General features: G+C 45.4%; 3 protein-coding genes across 3 annotated transcripts; 1 reads left to right on the plus strand and 2 right to left on the minus strand.

Moving 5' to 3' along the window:
- Positions 1 to 4,883: 4,883 nt before the first annotated feature.
- Positions 4,884 to 9,200, minus strand: WFDC13 (WAP four-disulfide core domain 13). Its single transcript, XM_086330848.1, has 3 exons — positions 9,113 to 9,200; positions 6,406 to 6,556; positions 4,884 to 4,926 (listed from the first exon to the last, which is right to left on the minus strand). Exons 1-3 carry the CDS (start codon positions 9,198 to 9,200, stop codon positions 4,884 to 4,886), a joined length of 282 nt encoding a protein of 93 aa, XP_086186974.1.
- A 1,446-nt stretch (positions 9,201 to 10,646) lies between these two features.
- Positions 10,647 to 11,901, plus strand: WFDC10B (WAP four-disulfide core domain 10B). Its single transcript, XM_086331249.1, has 2 exons — positions 10,647 to 10,725; positions 11,667 to 11,901. Exons 1-2 carry the CDS (start codon positions 10,647 to 10,649, stop codon positions 11,801 to 11,803), a joined length of 216 nt encoding a protein of 71 aa, XP_086187375.1. The 3' UTR covers positions 11,804 to 11,901.
- Positions 11,902 to 15,165: 3,264 nt separating this feature from the next.
- On the minus strand, positions 15,166 to 25,171 carry WFDC11 (WAP four-disulfide core domain 11). Its single transcript, XM_086331250.1, has 4 exons — positions 25,116 to 25,171; positions 23,112 to 23,164; positions 21,387 to 21,483; positions 15,166 to 15,382 (listed from the first exon to the last, which is right to left on the minus strand). Exons 1-4 carry the CDS (start codon positions 25,169 to 25,171, stop codon positions 15,166 to 15,168), a joined length of 423 nt encoding a protein of 140 aa, XP_086187376.1.
- Positions 25,172 to 26,511: the final 1,340 nt, after the last annotated feature.

The following is a 26,511-nucleotide window of genomic DNA, read 5'->3' on the forward strand; positions in this document are numbered from 1 at the left end:
AGGCCTCCCTGTCCATCACCAACTCCCAGAGTTCACTCAAACTCACATCCATCGAGTCAGTGATGCCATCCAGCCATCTCATCCTCTGTCGTCCCCTTCTCCTCCTGCCCCCAATCCCTCCCAGCATCAGAGTCTTTTCCAATGAGTCAACTCTTCACATGAGGTGGCCAAAGTACTGGAGTTTCAGCTTTAGCATCATTCCTTCCAAAGAAATCCCAGGGCTGATCTCCTTCAGAATGGACTGGTTGGATCTCCTTGCAGTCCAAGGGACTCTCAAGAGTCTTCTCCAACACCACAGTTCAAAAGCATCAATTCTGCAGTGCTCAGCTTTCTTCACAGTCCAACTCTCACATCCATACATGACCACAGGAAAAACCACAGCCTTGACTAGATGGACCTTTGTTGGCAAAGTAATGTCTCTGCTTTTGAATATGCTATCTAGGTTGGTCATAACTTCCCTTCCAAGGAGTAAGCACCTTTTAATTTCATGGCTGCAGTCACCATCTGCAGTGATGTTGGAGCCCCCCAAAATAAAGTCAGCCACTGTTTCCACTGTTTCCCCATCTCTTTCCCATGAAGTGATGGGACCGGATGCCATGATCTTCGTTTTCTGAATGTTGAGCTTTAAGCCAACTTTTTCACCCTCCTTTTTCACTTTCATCAAGAGGCTTTTTAGTTCCTCTTCACTTGACTTTATATATATATATATATATATATATATATATATATATATATGTATGTATATATATATAGGCTGTGCTGGGTCTTTGTTGCTGTGCGAGGGCTTTCTCTAGTTGCAGTGCGTGGGGGCTACTCTCTACTGGTGGTATAAGGGCTCTAGGATTTATGGGCTCAGTTGTTGTGGTTTGCCAGCTTAACCACCCCAAGATATGTGGAATCTTCCTAAACCAGAGATCAAACCCATGTCCCCTGCATTGGCAGGCAAATTCTTAATCACTGGATCACCAAGGAAGTTTGATAGCTGTCGTTTGAATAGGTCAACCTTCATGTGAGAGGACCAGCTCACTAGGTCAACTTGAACACACCTGGTCAATTCAGGTGATAAAGGAGACTGCAGAGTTTTCTGAACAATGTCTCCAGCTCTCAGGCAGGATTTATCAGGGATCCGCAAGTAAAGAAGGGTGTCACATAAGAGAGGAGTAGGATATGGAATTATGATACATTTATCTTGGGAAAAGTTTATTTGGAGGAGATGTGATTGGGGCAACATTGAATCGTGGGACTGGGTGACCACAAATTTCCAAGTTGGTAACATTTACATGGGACTCGAAGAGAGAAGCAACATCTTTCTTAGCTGCTGGAGGTTTAGTAGAGAAATTGAGATCATTGTTAAATTAGCTGAGCTTTTCTTTGGTTTAATCACACAGTCTTTCAGAGATGGAGTGCTTTTCATAGATATGCCTTGTTCCATCTTAGAAGCTGTTTCAAACATCAGACACACGATACTGGTCTTTGAGAGCTAACGTATATGGAACCTAGAGAAAAATTTTTTAAGAAACATAAAGTTTAAGGTAGAATGTACACTTTGATTCCTTTATAAAACAAGAATTTTAGACAAACAAGGAATTGGGATTACTGAATAATAATAGTCACATTTTCCTTAGACTCTCTGCCAGGCACTGTGGCGTGTACTTTTATCTGTCTCATTTCATTTTGTCTCATGACACAATTCATCTATTTACTGATGAAGAGGTTGGAGCCCTGAAGACTTGGAGATACCCAGTGTCACCAGGTCAGCAAGCGCAGAGCTGGGCTGAGTCCCACAGCAGCCAGGATCCCTAGCCCTTACTTTCTCCTAGTCCCCCTTATGAATGGGATATTCCCACACTTCTTTTTTGCTTGTTATTCATTCTATTTCTATCTTCAAAATCAAATATAAATGAGTCTTTAAGGAAAAGAATTTGCAAAACACCTGAGTCCAGACAAAAATTGAAACAGACAGCTCCATCTGAATGCTTCTGGATGCTTCACTGGGCTAGCCAGTGAAGATTTTCTTTGGGAGAAGAATTCATGAAATGTTAGGATTAGGCTACACCTTGCCAGCCTGCTTCTCATCCTCATTTGAAGTCAGAATTGTGTCCTCACTATGGGCTTCCTTGGTGTCTCAGATGGTAAAGACTCTGCCTGCAATGTGAGAGACCTGGGTTTGATCCCTGGGTCTGGAAGATCCTCTGGAGAAGGAAATGGATACCCACTTCAGTATTCTTGCCTGGAGAATTCCATGGACAGAGGAACCTGGGGGGTTACAGTTCACAGGGTAGCAAAGAGTTGGACATGACTGAGCAACTAACACTTTCAATTTCACTATGTGCAAGGCATGGTGTTGGATTTTAGGGTACCGTGGCATAGAAATCAAACACAGTTTCTACTTTTAGGAAACTCACATTCTAGATAAAGAAAATACTAAGGTAAACAACTACAGTACAGTGTGATAAAGTAGAAGGTAGGACCAAGATGGAGAAGGCAATGGCAACCCACTCCAGTACTTTTGCCTGGAAAATCCCATGGATGGAGGAGCCTGGTAGCCTGTAGTCCATGGGGTCTCGAAGAGTTGTACATGACTGAGCGACTTCACTTTCACTTTTCACTTTCATGCATTGGAGAAGGAAATGGCAACCCACTCCAGTGTTCTTGCCTGGAGAATCCCAGGGATCGGGGAGCCTGGTGGGCTGCCGTCTATGGGGTCACACAGAGTCGGACACGACTGAAGCGACTTAGCAGCAGCAGCAGGACCAAGATAAGGTTCCATGAAAAGACAAGAGAACCATTCTGTGTGGGGTGAATTGGTGAAGCTTCCATGGAGATCTTTTATTTAATATGAAACTTGAAACATGAGTGGGAGTTTGTTGAAAAGTGGGAGAAAGATATTCTGGGCAGAAAGAAGCTGGGGCATTGGCATAAGACCAAGTTTAGTGAGGCAGGTTTCTAAGCCTGAAAGGGCTTGGAAAGGAGTTTTGAAGCCCGAGTTGACAGCTGGACGAAAGCATCAGTGGAAACATTCAGTGGAAATAGGAAGTGTGAAAATCTACTCAGCAGAAATGAACTAAGTCACCCACGGTGACAATCCTTTGGGCTTGTCACCCCAAGCCTCAGGTTTGTAATCTAGCTCCACCACTGACTGGTTGGCTAATGCTGAGATTATTACTTTAATGCCACAATTCTCGGTTTGTCTATAAACTGGGTATTATTGTTGCTGTGAGGACCCCGTGAGATGAAGGCATCATGGCTAAAAATGTTAGTTCTCATTGACTAAGTTGGAAGCCCTTGACAACACCCAGCAGAGCCCAGGTTTCCTGGAAGACTGTGACAGGATTTGCCTGGTCTATGCTATCCTCCATTCCCTGTCTCCACAGGAAGCTCAACACTGCCTTTTCTGGGAATAAGATCAGTATTTTTTTTCAGGCTCTCACTGGTACTACCATCTTCTACCTTGCCTGAACTTCCCAGCCAACACTGGGGTCTCCACAGTAGGAACTGTCAGTTCAGGGGAACCATTCTGCAGAGGACAGGCTGCAGGATTGGGGAGAATAAATACTGTGACACAAGGATCTAACAGATCTGACAGTGAATGCTGTACGGGTCCTGGATTAGGTCACAGAGTTGATGCATTGGTTGCTGGCCAGTGTGTGACTTGGGAAGTTAATTATTATTAGGTGCAGAGGAAGTTAGCATGGCTGGCTCCTCAGGACCTGAGCGACTGTGGTGACATGCACTTCAACACCTTCACTGGCCTCTGCTCGCTACCATTTATCTAATGAGTGCAGGGTTTCTAAGCTGAATACCAAGGTTTTAACTTGGAAACTCTGTTGACTTCAGAAGGGCTGTTAGAAGACCCTAAGCTCCTCATTTCCCCCCAGACAGCCTGAAAAAAAAAAATGCTACCAAGATGTGAAGTGAAGTGAAAGTCGCTCAGTAGTGTCTGACTCTTTGTGGGTAGCCATTCTCTTCTCCAAGGGATCTTTCCAACCCAGGAATAGAACCTGGGTCTCCCACATTGCAGGCAGATTCTTTACAAGCTGAGCCACAAGGGATGCTCCCAAGGTATGAAGAGTAGCTTTCTTTTTATGGTGGAGTTACAGAAGATTCCATTTTTCTCCCTTTTCTTGTAACTTTGGTAAAATAATAAAGATAACCCCCCCCCCCCCACCCCGCTCCACACACACACCTTTTGCTTTGACCAAGCTGCAAAGCATGTGGGATCTTAGTTCTCTGACCAGGGGTAGAACCCGTGCCTCTTGCAGCAGAAGTGCGGAATCTTAACAACTGGAATGCCAGGGAAGTCCTCCCCCTATTTTTTTTTTTTAAAGAGGAAAAGCCTGGAACCCAGAAAGTGTGAGTTGCTGGCAACTTCTAACCTATGCAGCGTCTTCACAATGACCAGGTTCTTCCATTCCACATGGCCTCGTGTAATCCTCACAGAACCCGAGGGACATGTTTGCTTATCTTTCCCATGGGGACGTGGATGGTCTCAGAGACATAAGGTGAGCTGACCAAGGCCACACAGTGTGAAGGGCTCAGCTCTACTCCCTGCCCAGGGCGCTATCCACCCAGAGGCTGGCAGACCCGGGTCCCTGGCATAGATTCAGATCTGAGTGTCCTGAGTTCCCCTTGGGCCATGACCCAGCCTCCTTTGCTGATCTGTGTTGCAGAACTGACTCTGGACCACATCCTGCCCCAGGGAGTGAGGACATAGCCCCAGGAGGGGAACAATCGAGGCGGGGCCATCAGCGACAAAAGGTTCTTCTGACCTTCTGGGAATCTGTGAGTCCCTGGAGAGGCTGGAGAAGGAAAACTGGAGAAAACTTGTCTGGGGAAGCCCAGGCCCAACCCTGATACTTACAAAATGCTCTGGGAAATAGGCCTCACTTTCCAACCCCGTTGTTTCTTAAGGTTTTGGGTTTGGGTCTGTAGAAGAAAAATATTTTCAAATGTTACCTGATGAAGTTTTTTTCTTAGAGATATCATTTTCAAAATTTCCACTACTTCCATGATTGAAACAAGACCGTGAAGCTAAGTCCTCATGTCATAGGGAAAGTGGAACCTCAGAGAACCCAGAGAACACAGAGATTCAGACTTAGGCTTGTGCCTTCCATGGTGGAGCCTTGAAAGATGTTGAGCTGAATGGTAAGGGCCAGTCTTGAGAGAGAAGTGGTTGTCTTATCACTAAAATTTCCTGAGTAATTATTATGTGGCAAAGGGCTTCCCTGGTGGCTCAGACAGTAAAGAATCTGCCTGCAATGTGGGACACCTGGGTTTGATCCCTGGCCTGGGGAGATCTCCTTGAGAGGGGAATGGCTACCCACTCCAGTATTCTGGCTTGGAGAATTTCATGGACAGAGGAGCCTGGCAGCCTATAGTCCTTGGGGTCACAAAGAGTTGGGCATGACTGAGCGACTAACACTTATACAGAAAGGAAAAAAGATAGTATTATGTGGCAAGCAATGTTTTTAGAGATTGTCTGGATTTTCTACTTTAACTTCACTTTTGCTATTTCAGTTTTACAGATGGGGAAGCTGTGGCCCAGATAACTCAGACAAGAAGTGGTGAAGCCAGGATCTGGGTCCAGAGATCTAGTTCTGGGCTCATATTTGATCACTCTGGACCAAGGTCCTATGTGGGCTACTATGCCCAAGGCAGGAAATGCAGCAGAGAGTAAGATAGTTTAGAAGCTCACTGGTTATGTTTCCTGTCTTGTGGGTCTCTTGAGAGCTTGTCTGGACCTCCATAACCACCATACAAAGATGGGGAAAAAAAGAGTCCCCATTTTCTGCATGAGGAAATGAAAGGCAAAAATAGGGAATTGTCCTACTCAAGGTCACAGAAAGACATGGTTGCAAGATAGGATTAGAAACCAGACATTTCATCGGGCCTGTAATACCCTTTCTCTCTTCTGGGAGTTCTCCCTATTCAACAGAATTGGGGCCAGTGATGATGCCTGGGCAAGTAATCAGAGCATCCCTTGTACTGGAGCATCTGCAGAACCCAGGAACACTGCTGGGGGTGGGTGGTTGGAAGTGTGGTGTTTGGTAAAAGAGTGTGAGCAAAACCAGAGAACAGAGTTACTTTGGGATTCCAGTGATGCAGCTCCAGATACAGGGTTCCAGAGTATGGATTCTGAGACAGGTCAGTGGATGGAGGAGTTTATCAGAGAGGTGTATTCAGAGAGACAGATATAGAGATTGACAGATGTGATGATAGGGAGAGAATGATTATGTAGTTCTTGAGTGGAGGAAGGCTCCATCAGGACATTTATGGTAATTATTCTTGGTAAAGAGAAAGAAATGGTAGAGAGAAAGAGATCCATCATCGTGACTGGTAAGAGACTCTTCTATTGAGCTCTCACCAGCAGTGCTACGGTCAGGGCTGGGCAGGAGAGGCCCTTACCTTTTGCGGTTTACATCTTTGTTTAATGTACAGACTATACCACAGAAGGCAGAACAGCACTGAAATCCTGGTTGGCAATCTTCCTGCAATGTGCAAAAATCAGTACAGTTTTCTGGGTCTGATCGGCAGGGTGGAGGTTCCAAGATATACCCTGGAACACAGTAGGAAAGAGAAGCCTGGAGTGACATTCAGAACTCTACAAGTCCAAGGAACTGCTAGGGAACCAGGCACGCTGACTCCCCCTAGTGTGGTCACAGGGAGGTAGAATAAGATTTTGGGGCCGAGAACTCTTTCCATCAAAGACAGAGTTTGGGAGAATCCTGCACGTAGGGGTCACTCATCATCCTTAGATCAAATGCTAAGTCCCCATTGGCCCTGGTTGAGTCTGGTTCAAGGGAATGAATGGCATATATGTGTGGGTCCATTTGTACTGATTCATTGTGTAGACTCAAATAAACAATAGTTTATCCCAGGGTTTGACCTAACATGTTATTTGTGCATAGGAAGAATGAGTAAAAGGGATGATTTTTGAAATTGATGAAGACCGCTTAGCACACTCAAGTTATTGGCATCAGAATGCTAGAACCCAAATCTCAAATGAGTTCTGGGGATGACTTCTTTCATGGGAAGAAGGATGGGTATTTCAGAACGGGGTGCAAAGATCAGCTGGTCATCTTCCCAGGTCTCTAGTGATTGAGAGGTCAGAGTTCCATGGCCCCCCCCACTTTCTATTGTTGGAGAAGAATAAGTAGACATTCCTTTACCCCATCTACCAGAAATTAGATCAAAGCCAAGAGCACCTCTACCAGGGGATCCTGCCCCAATGCTCCAGCTCACAATATTCTCTCTGTTCCTGAACTCTAAGGCATTAAGAACGAACCCATTAACTCCTTTAGTCAAGCCCTGCCAGATCTTAATTTTGTCCCTTTTGACTTGTCATAGGAAGAGCATTCTATAAGTCTTTGTTGGTTTACTGCTCTGCAGGTATTTGCAATTATAAGGGGATCTGTAGGATATCATGCTGATCTAAAAGGAGTAAGTGGTGAATGAAGCTGGGGCTATAACAGTAATAGCAAATGACACCGGAGATGGTGAGTAAGAAGCCAAGATCCAGGCCGATGACAGTTTGGCAGAGACCAGGGCTTCCCTAGTAGCTCAGACGGTAAAGCATCTGACTGCAATGCAAGAGACCTGGGTTTGATACCTGGGTCAGGAAGATCCCCTGGAGAAGGAAATGGCAACCCACTCCAGTATCCTTGCCTGGAAAATCCCATGGACAAAAGAGCTTGGTGGGCTGTACAGTCCATGGGGTCACAAAGAGTTGGACACGACTGAGTGACTAACACACAGTACTCAGTACTCAGCCTGTCATCCTTTAGCTCACTGGATCAGTGCAAGAAATTGGGCTTCCCTGGTGGTTCAGTGATTAAGAATCTGCCTGCCAATGCAGGGGTCACGGGTTCAGTCCCTGGTCTGGGAGGATTCCACATGCCGCGGAGCCACTAGGCCCTAGCACCACGATTACCGAGCCTGTATGCTGCAACTACGAAGCCAGTGTGCCTAAGCCTGTGCTCCACAACGACAGAAACCACCGCCACAGGCAACCTGTGCACTGCGATGGAGTAGCTTTTGCTTGCTGAAACGGGAAAAATCCCTCGTGCAGCAATGAAGACCAACACAACCAAAAACTTAAAAAAAGAAATTGGAGCTGATCCCCACTTTGGAGAGCTTGGGGCTCAGTGGAACACTGTGGGAAAAGAGTCCATGAGCCAGGAATCTCAGAGAGGTTGACCTTCTCAAGTTTTGCTTCCTTTTCAGGGTATCTGGTCCTAACCTCAGTATGGTACTTACCAATCTTTCATAAAGCCTCCGTGTCTCCCTTTCCTCAAATTTTAGTCTTTGGTTCTCCAGCTAGCCCCTATCCTGGATACCCCTGTTTTCTTGCAGCTTGTTTAGCCTTCCTTGGTTAAACCTGGACTCTGTCTCTGAGAACCTAACATAGGACCGTGCTCCCTAGGTACATGAGACAGGACACTCAGTCCTCTCCTGAGCCTGCAGTATTCTGAAGCTACGTCTCCTATGGAGAAGTGCAGGGATAACGAATAACAGCTGTGGCCAGAGCTCTTATTTGGTTGGAGCTAGGCAACAGTGGCTGCAGAGATGAACCTGACACCTTCCCGTGGATGCTAATCACTGATACCTGTGCAGGCACCTCTGAGCATTTAACATGGGTCATGTAATGCAACACTTTGCTTCCTTTCCTCCCAAAATATCCTCTGAGGCTAAGATTACGTAGGTCGCAGGTTGAATTCTGCCAATTTAATTTTCCTCTCTGTTTCAATGCTTGAATAGTTGGCCCAAGCATCCATGAAGAAGCTGGATGATGGAGGTGATAACATTGACAGTAGTTAATACTTACTGAGCACTTACCCCGGTTCAGCAGGGGCACTCTATGTCTACATGCATAGTCTCCGTTTCTTCTCCCAACTACCCCACTATTATTCTATCCATCACAAAGATAAAATCCACTCTACTTAAGCTCACTCAGTGTGAAACAGAGCAGGGATTCAAACCTAGATCTTGCTGACAATAAAACTTGGACTCTTGAACACGAAACTGTATTTTTTCATGAGATGTATCCATCCCTCACATCCTCTCATCTGTCCAGATGCTTCTTCCCTCCCCTGGGACCAGACCCAGCACCTACTCCTAAAATGTTGCTTGGGACTCCCAGAGACCAGCTGCGATGCTACGTGAGTCAACAGCAGGAGCTGGAGAAACAGCGCAGGCTTCATGCTGCTGGTAGGATGGGTGGGCAAGTCCTGGTCAAAGCTGTGACCAGGCACAGCTTAGAACAGAAGGCAAAGTGAAGGCAAGGAGCTGTGACTGCCTTACACCGTGTCCACCAATCAGGAGGCTTTGGCAGAAATCGAGGCACCTCCCAACCACGCCCACTGCAGGGCCAGGTAGCATTTTCGAATCCACACTCTCATCACCCCCCTCATCCTGACCTTGTCAGGTTTCTCATCTATCTCTGTCTTGTTAATATCCTTTCACAAAGTTTTAATAAGTTCTTCTACGTAGAGTTCTGGCTTGTCTTTGTTATATTTATTCCTAGAGGTTTGAACTGTTAAAATTGTAAACAGCATCCTAACTTTTTAATTATTCCTTTTCATTTGCTGCTAATGTAGATACATGACTTTTGTGTATTGATCTGTAGCCAGTTATCTTAATAAACTCTCGCATTGTTTACCGTAATATCTTGATGTGTTCTTTTCAGTGTTCAATGTATTCAACATCATTTGCAAATAATGACAGTTGTATCAGTTGTATTTTTCCTCTTGGAACTTTATTGCCCCCTCCCTTTTTTTTTGGTACACTCTGTGGCATGCAGGATCTTATTTCTGCAGCCAGGGATTGAACCTCATCCTCTGCAATCCAAGGAGGATTCTTAACCACTGGACCATCAGGGAAGTTCCCATCATTTCTTTTTAATGATGATAACATTTAAGATGTATTCTGTTAGGAACTTTCAGGTATATAATACACTAAGATTAGTTGTAATCACTAGGCTGTACATTCCGTTCCCAGAATTTATTAATTTTATAACTGAAAGTTTGGACCATTTCCCCAAATCTCCTCTTGTCCCCCAACCTCAGCTCCTATGAACCACAATACTACTCTTTGTTTCTATGAATTCCGTTTTTTAGATAACACATATGTGATATCATTTATCTTTTCCTGTCTGGCTTTTTTCACTTATCCTAATGCCTCAAGTTTCATCCAAGTTGTAATCAATGCCAGGACTTCCTTCTTTCTCGTGGCTGAATGATATTCCATCATATATATGTATCACATCTTCTTTATCCAGCCACCTATGGTTGGACTTTGGTTGTTTCCGTATCTTTTAAACTATGTTTCTTCTTTAATTTCTTCTGTAAATTATTTTATAAAAAAAATATAGACCTACAGTTTTTTTTTGCAGAAAAAATGGTCTGTTTACAAAAGGAGAAGATTAGCTGTGAGAGGAGGACCGTCCCTGTAGCAGCCCCAGTGCCACAGGAGTGGGCCGTGGTGAGGGGCAGGCCACGTGAGGAGCAAGAACTCCTTGCTCTACCCTGGCTTGGCCAGGAGAGGCAGCGAGGAGCCCAGGATCACCTTCCTTTCTCCTCTTCCCTCTCCCCACTCAGCTCTCCAGGGGAGTCCGGGCCAGAAGAGGGCTCACCACTCTGGCCAGAGTCATGAGAGCCCAGGCTCTGCTGCTCCTCTGCGTTCTGCTGCTGCAGGCCCCAGGAGGGCAACACAGCCAGAAGACAAATCGTAGGTGGTGGGGGAGGGGGCGGGAGGGGGCGGGGGAGGGGTGACCCGTCCAGTCTAAGGAGGACCTGGGAGTTCGAACTTTCCGGCACATCCTATTCGGTCGGACCACAGCACTGTGAAGACTCTGGTTCTTCCCAAACCACGGCCCTCCAGCCTCTTTATCTGGCTCTGGGAAGAGTGATGAGGGGGTGGAGGGGGAAACTGCATCTTTTCATTCCCCATCCCTCAAATCCAGAGACATGTGGTACCTACAACAGGGAAAGATACACCTGAGCGAGAATCAGGTGGGAAAACAAACAGCTATTCTTTGGTTTATGCACACAGGTGACAGGTAAACATTCCGAGACATTCAGGGGAGCAGGTGTAGAATGAAAGTACGTGGGAGAGCAACATTTGGGGTGCAAGGGTCAAGGTAAATTTATCTCAGAGGGAGCAGGATGCTGAGAGTGGAAGGGAAACACTGAGGGTGCTACTTTGCTGGGAAGTGGCAGGGATGGAGCAGACAGTGGCAGCATGAGAGGAGAGAGACGACGAAGGGGCAAGTTCATCTTCCTCTCTGGTCCCCGCGGATGGTGGAGAGTAGGGGAGAGTTAGCAGGTCATCCTCGCCTTTGTGGAGTTCTCAGGGGTCGGGTGCAGGTTCTGTGGAGGTGACTTGGCCAAGGCCATGACAAATATGGGAGACGGAGTCCTGTTGCAGGATTATGGAGAGAGTCCAGGAAGTCCAGGCATCGAGGTCTATTGGGGAAGAGTAGGAGAAATGGATTTAAGATACTACCCATCACCAGGATCTGGTGAAGGGCGGAGGTGAGTTCCCTGAAAAGTCCAAGTGTCTCCTGAGTAGATTTTGAGGTCTCAGATCTCTGGGGGGCTTTCAACTCGAGAGGAGTTCTCTGAGAAACCTGGTTCCATTGACCCTGCTTCTGCTCCTGCTCTTTTTAGATCTCAAAGCTAAAGCCTGTACGAAGCGGCCCACGGAATTTACTTGTGGGAACCACTGTTCATACTTCCAGCACTGTCCACAAAATACCATATGCTGTTCAACCTTCTGCGGGAACATTTGCATGAACGTCCTGTGAGTCAGAGAGCCTGGGGCCTTACATCTTGCCCCCCCAGCCATCTCCGCAGACACTATACCTGCGGCTGAAGATAAGGACCTGACCCTGGACACAAGGATATCAACAGGAATGCCACCCTGTCCAGCCAGTATCTGAACAACCTGTCCCTGTCAAATAAACCAGAACGAATGTGGAAGGGCCTGCCTAGTTCACTCCCAGTGCCTGTGATCGTGGAGAACCCGGCACAGACCCCAGAGGGCCCCCGCCTTTCTGGGTCTGGGTCTCTGATCTCTCCTCTTGTCAAGCTTCTCTGCTCCCCCTCCCCACCTCCCCCTGCTTCCCTGCCAGCCCCCCTGTTCCTCTGCTCACTGAACCAGGACTCCTGGGGGAGGACCTGCTCGGTGGCACCTCCTGGTCCGCAGGAGAACGTGCCTCGCCCGGAGCCACAAAGGGCCAAGTTCAACATGACATGCCGTGAGGCTAGACCCTGGGGCACAGAAGGGGAGGCCCCCGAGAAGGACTCTTCTTAAACTTGGTCCAACCCCATCCCATCCTGCTCATCGTCCTTGAGAGGTTCAGGTCACTGTCTCTTTGCAACAAAGAAAGTGAATCCCAAGTGAGATGACATGTCCAAGGTCAAAGGAGAGGGAGAAGTTGTGGTCTGCTTGGAGGAGGAGGTTTCCTCTGTGCTCCCCTCTCTGCATCCCAGTGGGACGGTCCACGGGGAGTGAGTCCTGTGCTGTCCCCACTCCAGCACCACCAACAGGCTGCTTGTGGAATGAGGCCTGGCTGCGATCCCTGGGACTCCAGGCCCTTCCTTTAACTGTGCGGTCCCAACCTTTCCTTATGGCCTCATCTTTCTTCTTTTTTTTAATCCAGAGGGAGGAACAGTTGGTTCAGGGTGATGTGACAGGATTAATTGGCACAGGATGCCTTGGGTCTTGCCCCTGATTTCATGGTGAGTCAGTAGAAATTCCTCCCTGGGGTCCAGAGTCCCTACTACTCTGTACAATCACCACTTCTCTGATGTGGTCCTGGGACTAAGTCCAGAGACCGGGCGAGTGTGTCCAGCTGGGACGTGGGGTCAATTGTGAAGAACTTGGGAGGGCAGACCCTGCTGGAGGTGGGGATGTGGTGCTATGCTCCAGGCCAGTGGCTCCTGCTGAGCATCAGTGAAGGAGACACACCATGCCTCCATCAGCCTAGAGCCTCTGACCCATCTCAGGAGCATCACAGGGCTTCTGGTACTGCAGGGTCTCCTCTTCTGCTAAGAGCTGCCCTCAGACAAGGGGGCCTTAGGAAAGAGATCATGATCATAGGTGCCAGGCTGACCTTTTCCTTTCCACAGTCTACCCTGCCCTAGAGAACTCAGAGGCTATCCCTGGAATGTTATGGTTAGGAGTGCTTGCCTGGACACCAGTGCGTGTTCTGGTTTTATTGAAATAATCGAGTGCCTCTTTATTACATAAATAGAAGGAGTGGAGGTCCCTTGGAAGACCTTGAAATTTATGGAGGCAAAGGAAGAAACAAATGCATACTCTGCTTTGATTTGGGTCTCCAAAAGGTCAAGTCCCAGCCTGCAGAGAACTGCAAATCAGAGCTGATCTGTTTTGAGCCAACCCATCGCCTCATGGTTGCAATGACTTTAGCATGACTTGTTCTCGTCCCCTGCTCTTCTCTATGTCAAGCATATGAAAGGACCCTAGAAGTATCCTCCTCATCTCGTACATCATGATGGTGGTCAACCCCCACCTGCTCCCACTGACTGCCCCCAGTGTTCACAGGAGGATTAATACTGATGCCTTCATCAGCAAGTGTATTCCATCCTGTGTCTCTAGCTGTCTGTGTCATAACTAGACACAGAATGCCTAAGTAAGAAGCTTCAGGAAGATATATGGAATGCAGATGTTGGGGTTAGGTGCTGGGTGCAAGATTTACTACTAAGAAATGCCCATCAGCCCAAATATATTGGTTCCTTGAACCATTCCAGGAAGATTTTCTTTCCAGAAGGAGATGTTCATAAGTCCAAAATAACATTATCTAGGAGTATGCGTGCATGCATGCTGGGTCCCTTCAGTTGTGTCTGACTCTTTGAGACCATATCTACTGTAACCCACCAGGTTCCTCTGTCCCTGGGATTCTCCAGGTAAGAATACTGGAGTGGGTTGTCATTTTCTTCTCCAGGAGATCTTTCCAACTCAGGGATCAAATCCATGTCTCCTGCATTGGCAGGCAAGTTCTTTACCACTGAGCCACCAGGGAAGCCCCTGTGTGTGTATATATAAGGTTGACCAAAAAGTTCATTCGGGTTTGTCCATAACATCTTACAGGAAACCCAAGTGGACTTTTTGACCAACCCTATATATATATATAGCTGAGCGTGAGTTCATATTGATATCTCTGATTTTAATCCAGTAACCCAGGGTTCATTCTAGCATTTTCCTTTTGCTTATTTCTAACTTCTCTCACAGAAACCTGACTCTTATCTACCAGTTACTTACCTGTTCAATCTTTCATAGCTGTAAAATAGTTTTAGAACTGTTTACCCATACCCTGTGAAAACAAATTCACCGGAGACCTGCTGTCTGAAAAATGGAAAGAAAGGGCTGCTTGCCAGTTACCCACATTAAAATGGCATGCGAGAAATAAACTTCTTTTTTTGAAGTCCATGATTTAGCCTATTAGTTCTAAGGTAATCAAATGGGGAAGCAAGATTTGGAAGCAAGAGTTGGAAACTTACATACATACTATGACAATAGAAGGGAGTGTAATAATGGCATTCAAGGGTAGTGGAATGGAGTGGAAAAAAAGTCAAGGACCACTGCTGGCAGGTGAGTTTATTAGCCAAGGATTTACTCCTTCCCAGCCCTCAGTGAGAATGAACTGGTGTCTCAGTGGGAGGCTAGGCTTTTAGCTTCTTCAGTGATTAGCTGCAAGAGAAAAAGGTTAGATGCTTAGAGGCTCTGGAAATCTGGGAAGCAAGAATTCATTCCCAAGCTTAATATTATTCATCTTTACCAGATCTTGAAACAAGAATACTTCATGTAACAACAGGAATTGTCCACTTCTGATTTGGAGGAAGGGATGGTATTAGTTCACTGAATAGATACAGGTAGAAATATGGGATCTGGGTAAGCTAAGATGGTTCATGGTAAAGTCTGACTGTGGATGCTATGGCTAGAAATCTGGATGAAAAAACAAAAAAAAACACCAAGCTGTTGAAATATAGAATGAAGACATCACAGGCATTGATTATATATCGAAAGAAACAAGGTGCTCCAAGCTGGTATCTTGGTCTATTTGCCAGTGAATTGGCTTCCAGGTTTAGTGGACATGGTCTTCTGCTACGTTTGTGCCTAGGATTTAGGACCTCAGCCCTCTGTTTAGGGATAACAGCATCTGAGAAAAAGGTGAGAATCAGTGATGACACACACCCAGGCGTGCATCTCCAAACTCACTGTATTTTCCCAGCAGATGTTTCCACAGTAGGTCCAGCAGCATGTGTGATTTATTTTTACACATCTAAAATTTCTAGAACACTTGTTGTTACATTCTCGGATGGTTGGCTGTCCCCAGCACTCCTGAAGGAGCAATTCCCTCCTGAAAATGAGATGAGATGGTAAGACATTGGTGGGGCCGTATAAACAAGTGTGGGAAGAGAAGTCCTTCATAAGCTTAACAGCTTATGTTAAGCTAGAGGGCCCCTCTAGGGGCCCCTCCTAGAATCCTGGCCCCAAGTCCCCACTAAAGTACCTATCTTCTAAGAAAATCCCCTTCCTTAGCCTCCTCATTGTATTGTCACTGACCCCATTGCATCTTTACTAAACTCTTAGACTTCTCTGCTCCCCAAGTCCTATAGTGTTGCAGACTTCTGGGTCCTCTTTGAACATCCTAGAGATAAGACTCCATATACTCCCAGCATTCATCTGCCCTCCTATAAAAGTTACATCTTTATAACGGGGGATCTCAGAGTCTGAGATAACCTCTACCCTCGTTATCACACCTATTTCACAGCATGGGAAACTAGACCGGGGAAAGTAAGGAATAGATTGCCTCACTTTCTTCCCCTCCTTGCTGACCCTGCCTTTAATGTAACTCAGCCTCAGGACTTCTCTGGTGATCCAGTGGTTAAGAATCCGCCTTCCAATGCAGGGGACATGGATTTGATCCCTGATTGGGGAACTAAGATCCTACATGCTTCAGGGCAACTAAATCTGCATGCCACATCTAGAGGAAAAAAAAAATCATCCTATTAAAAAAAATAAAGTAATTCAGCCCCTCTCCAAATTCTCTCTCTCATCTCATTTTCTTGGCCCCCTCCATTGATTTCATTTTCTCATCATATGGCCCCCAACATTGCTCCACTAAAGACCCATCTCATGTCTCTTTTCCATATTTTTACATTCTGAACTATCCTACCAATGGGTCGGCTTTAACTCAAGCAGTCATTCCATTGCATTGGACTTCTGAAATATCCTATCGCTAAATTAAGGGTATATATCATGAAATGATATTGGTATCATTTGGTAATCATCAACATGCACACAGTTAGGACACAGAGCTTCTGGAAGAATGGGAAAATATGGTAGCTCTCTACTGGTGCCCCATCTCCTCCAAGATAGCCTGACACGGGAAAATATTATATCCTTATAATTTATGGAATGTATCTAAAAGCTGACAGATACTCATTGATACTTTTAAGGTTGGAAGAAGAAACACTGAAGGATCTCAGCTTGTGAATTTCTTGGATCTCTGTCTATAGAAAAGTATCTATACACTAATGCTCCAACAGGTGATCCAGGGAAGTGAGTCCTGGGTCAGATGTATCAGGCACGATACTTCTTCATTTGTCCAGAAATAAGCACAGCCCCTTCATGCCCTTTTGATCCTCAATCCAGGCTCATCACCTGCTGCTATATCTTTCCTTCACTGCTCCCAGCACAGACAGTAGTACCATACAGAGGAACATCATGAGGAGAGGTGTCCAGAACTTCATGATGTTGACCATATATATATATATACGTCTGAATAGGTGTTGTCAGGAGTTCTTTCCTTTGAAGTTGCTTCTAGAGATCAAAAGACACAAATAAAGAGAGCTGGGAAGCAAGAGGAAAATTCTCATGAAATTTCTTTACACTCTGTCCTCTAATTATTCTTCCTTGACCTCCACCACCCAACCACAGGTACAAACCAATTCTGGATGTTGACTTTGCTAACAGATATCTCTCCATCTCAAGTTTCATGCCTTCCTTTTGCAGGAACCCGCCCCAGCCCCCCTGCTTTTTTTTGATGTGCTATCTTCCCTTGATTAAAAAATAACTCAAGGGATTTCTGGTAGTCCAGTGGTTACAAATCTGCCTGCCAACACAGGGGACGTGGGTTCGATTCCTGCTCCAGGAAGATCCCACATGCTGCAGGGCAATGAAGCCCATGCACCGCAACTACCGAGCCACCACTCTAGAGCTTGAGTGCCGCAACTGCTGAAGTCTGTGTGCCTAGAGCAAGTGCTCCACGACAAGAGAAGCCACCACAATGAGAAGTCCGCACACCGCCACTAGAGAGAGCCGGCACAGAGCAACAAAGACCGAGTGCAGCAAAATAGATGAATACATCTTTAAAATAATGATAATTCAAATTTAGCACTTAAGACAAGCTTCATGCCTTCCTTTTGCAGGAAAACCTTTTTTATTTTTATTGTTTTGCAAGTGTGTGTTATTTTCCCTTGATTAAAAAAATGACTCAGGGGCTTCCCTGGTGGTCCAGTGGTTAGGAATCTGCCTTCCAATGCAGGGAACTTGGGTTTGATCCTTGGTCAGGAAACTAACTCACACAGCACAACTAGAGAGCCCATAAACTGCAACAAAAGATGAGCGTGCTGCCACTGAGACCCAACGCCAAATAAATACATAGAATATTTTTTAAAAGAAAAAAAAAGGAAGTAAGTGGTCAGGGAAAGATATCACAATAAACCAGCTGGTAAAGAGATGGATTCAGCCAGATCAAGACAACCACAAGTGAGCAACTTCCATCATTTGGGTGGGGGAAAACTCAAGCCATGAAACCACCCATGACAGAGTCAGTTTGAAGCAGTACCAAATCCAGAAGGTACAAAGTTCAAGAATGCAACACTGCCTGCCAGAGGAGCTGTCCTGACCCCGTTATCTATTCATGCTAGATAAAGCCACCTCCAAATGGCTCTTAGCTACCTGCAGGAGGAGAGGAAAGAGCAAGGAAACTGACCACTCTCTTTCTAGGTGTGGAGGGAACAACCGTTTTAATTCAAGCTTAGTGTTTCAACTATGCTTGGGCTTAGACTTTTTTCTAAATTTATTATATTATGAATAATATATTTTAGCATATAATATACTATTATATTTTAAATTTAAGCAGTGACTAGAAAAGTCTAGTTCTATACCCAAGCTCTCATATAGAACCAAGAAATGAAGTAGCTCTTCTGGATATATTTAAATGGGACAAAGGACAAGACTTTCAACATATTACTAGTAACATTCCCAGTGAATATTAATGATATGTGTACCAGTAACACAGATTATTAATATTTTCCCATGGATCATAACACATCTGAAAATTTGTGATTTCTCTTTCTTCAGGGGGAAAAATGTCTTTGGAAACCTCCTTGCAACTGAAATTCGGTTAAATGCATTTGTAAATGTGGAGATCCTTGGACAAAGGATACTGCCTATCTCAAACCCTAGGTGGGGTTGGTGCCAGTTTTTCCTGTTTTAAGATTAGTTTATTCTCAAAAACAGACTCACAGATTTAGAGAAGGAACTTATGGTTATCAGGGGGGAGGGCGGTCTGGAGTGATAGCTAGGAGTTTGGGATTAACAGGTACACACTGCTATATTTAAAGTGGAAGGACTTCCCTGGGGGTCCTGTGTTTAAGATTCCTCAATTCCAATGCAGAGGGGCACAGGTTGGATCCCTAGGGAACTAAGATCCCGTATGCCCCACATGCCTCATGCCATGGCCAAAGATTTTTTTTTAATTTTTAAAAATTAAAACTGATAGCCAACAAGGACCTACTGTATAGCACAGGGAACTCTGCTCAATATTATGCAACAATGGGAAGAGAATTTGAAGAAGTATTTTTAAAAAATAAAAGAAAAGAGAGGTAGAATGAACTGGGAGATTGGGATTGATAAATGTACAAATGTATATACAGATACATGTATACATGCATAACGCAGATGGCTAATGAGAACCTACTGTATAGCACAAGGAACTCTACTCCATGCTCTGTGGTGACCTAAAGGTCCTAAATGGAAAAAAAGCTATATGTGTATATATATATATAGAGAGAGAGCTGATTTACTTTGCTGAACAGAAGAAACTAACACAACATTGTAAAGCAACCATACTTCAAAATTTTTTTAAGTACAATTTAATTTTATCAATAATGGCTGTGGTTTCTCATAGCCTTAAAGAGTTAGACATATAAAAGGAACCTAGATGGGGTCGCTAAGAGTCGGACACGACAGCGACTTCCCTTTCATTTTTCACTTTCATGCATTGAGGAAGGAAATGGCAACCCACTCCAGTGTTCTTGCCTGGAGAATCCCAGGGATGGGGGAGCCTGGTGGGCTGCCGTATATGGGGTCACACAGGGTCGGACACGACTGAAGTGACTTAGCAGCAGCAGCAGCAGAGACACATAACTCTAAAATGTTTAATTATTTAAAAATTGGTTTATTTTACCAACAGGATATACATCCTGTCTTATCAATAGGAGGAAAATTCTCTCCCACTTGACACCACACTGAAAACTGTCAGTGTGGCATAGACAGTAAATTCCTGTGACTTTCTGGAGTCAGATATTCAAATTCCTGTGAATTCCCAACCCCAACATGCCTAGTTTAATATAAGCTATGTGTTTGGCTAACCACCTAATTTCTCAAAGACTCAGTTTCCCTGGATGTATTATTTTTGGGCTCCAAAATCACTGCAGATGGTGACTGCAGCCATGAAATTAAAAGATGCTTGCTCCTTGGAAGAAAAGCTATGACAAACTTAGATAGCATATTAAAAAGCAGAGACGTCACTTTGCTGTCAAAGGTCCGTATAGTCAAAGCTATGGCTTTTCCAGTAAATAGATGTAAGGGTTGGACCATAAAGAAGGCTGAGTGTGGAAAAACTGATGCTTTTGAACTGTGGTGTTGAAGAAGACTCTTGAGAGTCCCTTGGACTGCCAAAGAGATCAAACCAGTTAATCCTAAAGGAAAGCAATCCAGAATATTCATTGGAAGGACTGATGCTGAAGTTGAAGCTTCAATAGTTTGGCCACCTGATGAGAAGAGCTGACTCATTGGAAAAGACCCTGATGCTGGGAAAGATCGAAGGCGGGAGGAGAAGGGGACGACAGAGGGTGAGATGGTTGGATGGCATCACCGACTCCACGGACATGAGTTTGAGCAAGCTCCGGGAGATGGTGAAGGACCAGAAAGCCTGGTGTGCTTCCTTGGGGTTGCAGAGTCTGACACGACTGAGTGACTGAACAATATGGGGATGATATATCCACGTAGCAAACGTTGACTATATGAAGCACTAGCAAATAATTTAAGTTTTAAAAATTAAAAAATTAAGCCTCTTGGCATATGTTACAAATTATAAAATAGGAAAATATAGAAAATTTTGGGGATTTCCCTGGTAGTCCAGTGGCAGACTTTGCCTTCCAGTGCAAAGGGGTTTGGATTCAGTCCTTGGTTATGGAGCTAGATCCCACAGGCCTTGCAGCCAAAAAATCAAAACATAAATAAAAGAAGCAATATTGTAACAAATTCATTAAAAGACTTTTTAAAATGGTCGACATGAAAAAAATCTGTTAAAAATAATAAAATAAAAATTGAGGCACATAGACGGTTAGCTGGGTTGCCTTTAACTTCTAAAACACTGTTATTTGGAAATGATTTCAAAATTACAAGAGTAAGACTAGTCAAAGAACTTCTACATACTATTTACTCAGATTCACGTATTTTAAGAATTTACCCCAATTGCTTTCTCTCTCACATGTGTGTGCGTGTATATATATATATATGCCTAAGCCATTTGAGGGTAAGTAGATACATCATGGTTCTTATTTAGGAATAATACTTCAGTGAGTACTAACAATAGGAGCATTCTCTTCTGTGATCACAGTACAACTTCATTAAATTGAACACTTCTAAATTCTTTTTATCGAATCTACCATCAGTATCCCATTGTGTAAATTCACCCAAGAATGCCCTTCCTTTATCTTTTATGAGGTTGAAATTTTTGACGACACTAGACAGTTTTTTCTTTTAAATAACATTCCTCATGTGGGGTTTGTGTGCAGTGTCTTCATGATTAGGTGCAGGTTATGCGTTCTCCCTGAGACTACTCTGAAGACAATACACAATGGGCCATGTGTTGCCGACAGTAGTGTCAAGTGTATTGTAGGCAATACATGGTGAGTCGGCGTCCATCTGTCTCATTTTCTCTCACTTTCTCCATTCGAACATCAAGGACCATTACTTCTTTCTGGGAGCATGAATTGGACACAAGCCACAAATGAAAGCATTTTCAGCCTCACATTTCCAGCCCCAAGATTCTGACCCTCACCTACCTCTGAAGTTGTTGGAGTTGGAAGTGCCGGTATTTATATGACTGATGGCTCTTCTTCCTGGTCTCTGCGAACTGCCGAGCCCTTGCACATGGGGAATCTGATGAGCAGAACAGAGCTCGAAGGTTCAGAATGTAATCATGGTTCTGGTTGTGGCAGATCTGGGAGTTCTGCCAGTAAGTTGGGTACATATAGAACATTGTCCCTAAATTCCTGTAAAAAGTACTCAAGGAGTACTTTTTTTTTTTTTTTTAATCTCTTTGTGCTGCAGGTAATACAGGTAAAAGCCAAACACTGGAGAACTTCAGGAGCCTTCCCTCCCTCAACACACACATTTCCTGGCTGTCTGGGTGATTGTAAGGGTAGTGAAGGATCTGCATATCTCTTTTTTGCTAACATGTGTGCGATGACTTTTGTAACATCCTATCCATCTCTATGTTAACTTCTCCATGGTTAGCACCAGCCTAACACTACCTGCAATGGCACCCAACTCCAGTACTCTTGCCTGGAAAATCCCATGGACGGAGGAGCCTGGTGGGTGCAGTCCACGGGGTCGCTAAGAGTCAGACATGACTGACCCCACTCCAGTACTCCTGCCTGGAAAATCCCATGGACGGAGGAGCCTGGTGGGTGCAGTCCACGGGGTTGCTAAGAGTCAGACATGACTGAGTGACTTCACTTTCACTTTTCTGCATTGGAGAAGGGAATGGCAACCCACTCCAGTATTCTTGCCTGGAGAATCCCAGGGACAGAGGAGCGTAGTGGGCTGCCGTCTATGGGGTTGCACAGAGTCGGACACGACTGAAGCGACTTAGCAGCAGCAGCAGCACTACCTGAGCACAATGTCCTGTGGGTTTTGAGCTACTGAAAAAACAGAGCTCTGCCAAGAGAGCTTGGAAAGGCCACCTAATACGGAGATTTACAACACAGACTTAATCTGGATTCAAATTCTAGTTCCCACTTACTTTTGGTGAGTCACTAATCCTCTCCGTGCATCAATTTCCTCACTGACAAAGTGGATTAATAGCGGTGCTTTCCTCATAGGGTTATTGTGAGGGTTCCCTGAATGATTATCTGTTAAGCACTTAGAACCAATGTCTGAATTAAATCAACAAATGAGAGTGTTACCCAATGAAGTGTCAAGCATCACCCAGTTTAATACCAGATTTACTACCTGTCAGATATTTAACATGTATTAGCTAGTACTCTCAATGACCCTATGAGTTTAGTACCATCATTCCTATTTTACAGATGCAGAAACTGAGACATAGAGGAGTTAAGCAACTCCTTTGAAGTTCTTAAGGGCAAGATATAAATAAATAAATAAGAAAGTAAACAAGTAAATAGATACAGCATGATTGTGGCTATCTAGTTTTAGCTGTTTTTAGAAAATCCATACCGATCAATAAGGAGCAAATAAATCACTCCACACATAACCGTCAGCCTAATGAGGAAATAGAGAATGTTACAAATTTCAGTTTGTTAGGAGAGAAATAAACACCCCAACGTAGCAGGTGCAGTGTCAGAGTCCGTGTTTGTGCATGTCTGCCTGGTCACTCAGTCATGTCCAACCCTTTGTGGCCCCATGGACTGTAGCCCACCAGGATCCGCTGTCGATGGGATTTTTCAAGCAAGAATACTGGACTAGGTTGCCATCTCTTTCTCCAGGGGATCTTCCCGACCCAGAGATTGAACCTGTGTCTCTTGTGTCACAGGCGGATTCTTTACCTGCTGAGCCATCAAGGAAGCAGAGACATACGAAGACCACAGAGACTGCATGCCTGTAAATGAGGTAGGGGCACTGGGCTTAGGCCAGGACACAGATAAAATAACCCTCAGAAAATGGAAGTCTGAATGCAAATGGAGGAATGCTGAGAAACAGGCTGCCATCTACAACAGATCCCTGGACTCTGAGAAATCAAAAAGAGAGGTGCAAGTACAAGAAACCCTAAGTAGGCAAACACAGGAAGACGTCATTTCTCAGAGTGCCAGCGGGGACACAGAAAGGGCAGTGCCTCTGGTAGACTTAGAGGCCGTGGGAAAGGATGAAGCTAGAGAGGAAGGCAGTGGGTCCTCAGAGTCCACACACCTGATTATACAGGTGACTCATTTCCTCTGGAACTGATCAAGCTCAGTCTCATTTATACCATTTCCATTTGACAATGAACCGCCTCTATGCACTGCCCCCCATTTTGAGACTTCACAGATCAGAAAACCCCCCAAGTTGCGATGGAAGCTTTCAGTTGCAGAGTGGTTTGATGTCCCCTGGTTAGACATGAGTCTTTACCAGGGTTTGCTAGCAAGGAAAAAGCTGCTTCAAAAATGGAAACCATCTGGCAACAGAAGAGAAAGTCTGACCTCAACACAGGTGTGCATTCTTTGATTCTCCTACTGGAACTTGCAAAGAGACCAGTCAGCATCTTAATCAACCACAGACACTTTGTATAATGCATGTACTAGGGGCTACGACCCAAGGGGCAGGCAACTTGCAAAATATCCTGGACCTGTTGCAGAAATATTCCTTAATTTGGATTCCACTCAAAACTAGCAGCCTTGGACTTCCCTGGTGGTCTGGTGGATGAGAATCCGCCTGCCAGTGTAGGGGATGTGGGTTCAATCTCCTGTCTGGGAAGGTTCCACATGCTGTGCAGCAATTAAGCTGTTCTAGAGCCCAAGAGCCCCAACTACTGAGCCGGCAGGCTGCAAGCACTGAAGCCCATGTGCCTATAACCAGTGCTCTGCGACAAGAGAAGTCACTGCAGTGAGAAGCCCATGCACAGTAACAAAGAGTAGCCCCAGTCGCTGCAACTAGAGAAAGCCCACGTGTGGCTCTGAAGACCCAGTGCAACCGAAAATAAAAATTAGTGAATTATTTTAAAAAACTATCAACCTTATGTTCCCCCAGAAAGTCAGTAAGAGCAGAGTGCCCCCAAAGTGGCCTTTATTGTCTCCAAAATCCAAAGAGCACCACCAAGGGAATTCCCTGGTGGTCCAATAGTTAGGACTCGGTACTTTGATTGTTGTGGTCTGGGTTCAGCCCTAGTTAGGGAACTAAGATCCTGCAAGCTGTGTGTCACGGCCAAAAAACAAAACGACGACAACAAAGCAGAGCCCCACCACGTACTGTGTCTTTCTTCACGGTGGGCAGCAGAAGGTGCAGCAGCTTGTCTGCTGCCTCCCAGGGTCTTTCCTATACACCTGGACAACTGGATCTCTGGAAATGTTACCAGCAGAGCAAGTCCTGACTATCGTCAGGTGTCAGACTTCTGTCAGTCTGGACTATTGCCCCACCCTCTGGCATGCAAGTGCTAAAGCATCTAGGGTGCCTGCTATTTCCATTCTCTATGGCCAGTGAGCAGAGTGGCATAGGTATGATGAAGCTGGCGTGATGCTCCATGGAATACCAAGGGATCAAAGTCTCTTCAGACTATGAAGTCAAAAGCCCAAAGAGATGAATTAGTCCTGAAGTAAGACACTGAGGGTCTATTGCTAGGTCTGTACATGGGAGAAAGCTACTTCCGATTATCTTGGTTGATAGGAACCAGAGGTAAAAATTTGCTAGAAGACTGGAACTTGAGAGGACAACAAATCATGCAATAAATAAATATATAGAGAGACAGACAGGCAAATAGATAAATGAATGAGTGAATAAGGCATAGCAACCAGGAGCCCATGTGTTTGTCACAAACAGATCAGTCCTGATCTGCGATTTTCTGTAGGCAGGGACTTGACCTTTTGGAGACCCAGATCATGGCAAACTCTGCACTTGTTTCCTCCTTTGTCTCCATAGATTTCAAGGTCTTCCAAGGGACCCCCCCACTCCTCACTTTTAGGTAATAAAGAGGCCATTGTTTATTCTAATAAAAATAGAACACGAAGTGGTAGCCGGGCAAGCACTCCTCCTAGCCATAGCGTTCTAGGTGTGGCCTCTGAGTTCTCCAGAGCAGGGTGGACTGTCCAGAGAGGGTCAGGGCATCAGTTACCACAAGAAGAACAGCTGCTTCCAGTAAAATTCACGGTCCACGGTGTCCACCAGTGGCAAGGAATAGGTCAGCCTGGTATCTCCGATACACCCGTGGAGTAGGACACGATGGACTTGGACTTGGGAGGCCATTCACTATGTGGTCCCCTGGCAGGTAATTTTGCCTCTCTTAATAGTCTGTCCCACGGTGTTTGAGGGGATAGCCAAGCTTGGGAAAACGCTTGCAGAGTGAGGTTATCTGAGGAAGTACCACATAAGAGCTCCTTTAGAGCATGCCCTTAGCACCCAACTACCTCCAAAGATGTCTGAATTGCTAGTGGATCATGATCTCTTTCCTAAGGCCCCTTGTCCAAAGACAGCTTTTAGCAGAAGTGGAGGAGACCCTGCAGTACCAGAAGCCCTGTGATGCTCCTGAGATGGGTCAGAGGCTCTGGGCTGATGGAGGCATGGCGTGTCTCCTTCACTGATGCTCAGCAGGAGCCACTGGCCTGGAGCATAGCACCACATCCCCACCTCCAGTAGGGTCTGCCCTCCCGAATTCCTCACAATTGACCCCACGTCCCAGCTGGACACACTCGCCCGGTCTCTGGACTTAGTCCCAGGACCACATCAGAGAAGTGGTGATTGTACAGAGTAGTAGGGACTCTGGACCCCAGGGAGGAATTTCTACTGACTCACCATGAAATCAGGGGCAAGACCCAAGGCATCCTGTGCCAATTAATCCTGTCACATCACCCTGAACCAACTGTTCCTCCCTCTGGATTAAAAAAAAGAAGAAAGATGAGGCCATAAGGAAAGGTTGGGACCGCACAGTTAAAGGAAGGGCCTGGAGTCTCAGGGATCGCAGCCAGGCCTCATTCCACAAGCAGCCTATTGGTGGTGCTGGAGTGGGGATAGCACAGGACTCACTCCCCGTGGACCGTCCCACTGGGATGCAGAGAGGGGAGCACAGAGGAAATCTCCTCCTCCAAGCAGACCACGATTTCTCCCTCTCCTTTGACCTTGGACATGTCATCTCACTTGGGATTCACTTTCTTTGTTGCAAAGAGACAGTGACCTGAGCCTCTCAAGGACGATGAGCAGGATGGGATGGGGTTGGACCAAGTTTAAGAAGAGTCCTTCTCGGGGGCCTCCCCTTCTGTGCCC

Source organism: Bos grunniens, chromosome 13 (genome assembly GCF_055505025.1).
Source record: "Bos grunniens cultivar Pamir isolate PY7600 chromosome 13, Bosgru_T2T1.0, whole genome shotgun sequence".
In the NCBI taxonomy this organism is placed as follows: domain Eukaryota; kingdom Metazoa; phylum Chordata; class Mammalia; order Artiodactyla; family Bovidae; genus Bos; species Bos grunniens.

What these genes read in the sequence shown, in the direction of transcription:
- WFDC10B (XM_086331249.1), top strand. Translation starts at nt 10,647, where the DNA reads ATGAGAGCCCAGGCTCTGCTGCTCCTCTGCGTTCTGCTGCTGCAGGCC. An exon ending in ACACAGCCAGAAGACAAATC is followed by an intron (nt 10,726 to 11,666) that starts GTAGGTGGTGGG and finishes TGCTCTTTTTAG; the next exon opens with ATCTCAAAGCTAAAGCCTGT.
- WFDC11 (XM_086331250.1), bottom strand. Translation starts at nt 25,171, where the DNA reads ATGGAGACAAAGGAGGAAACAAGTGCAGAGTTTGCCATGATCTGGGTC. An exon ending in CTTCCTTGATGGCTCAGCAG is followed by an intron (nt 21,484 to 23,111) that starts GTAAAGAATCCG and finishes TCTGCTCATCAG; the next exon opens with ATTCCCCATGTGCAAGGGCT. An exon ending in CAACTCCAACAACTTCAGAG is followed by an intron (nt 15,383 to 21,386) that starts GTAGGTGAGGGT and finishes TCTCATTTTCAG; the next exon opens with GAGGGAATTGCTCCTTCAGG.
- WFDC13 (XM_086330848.1), bottom strand. Translation starts at nt 9,200, where the DNA reads ATGAAGCCTGCGCTGTTTCTCCAGCTCCTGCTGTTGACTCACGTAGCA. An exon ending in TCCCAAGCAACATTTTAGGA is followed by an intron (nt 6,557 to 9,112) that starts GTAGGTGCTGGG and finishes ACTGTGTTCCAG; the next exon opens with GGTATATCTTGGAACCTCCA. An exon ending in AAAGATGTAAACCGCAAAAG is followed by an intron (nt 4,927 to 6,405) that starts GTAAGGGCCTCT and finishes TTTCTTCTACAG; the next exon opens with ACCCAAACCCAAAACCTTAA.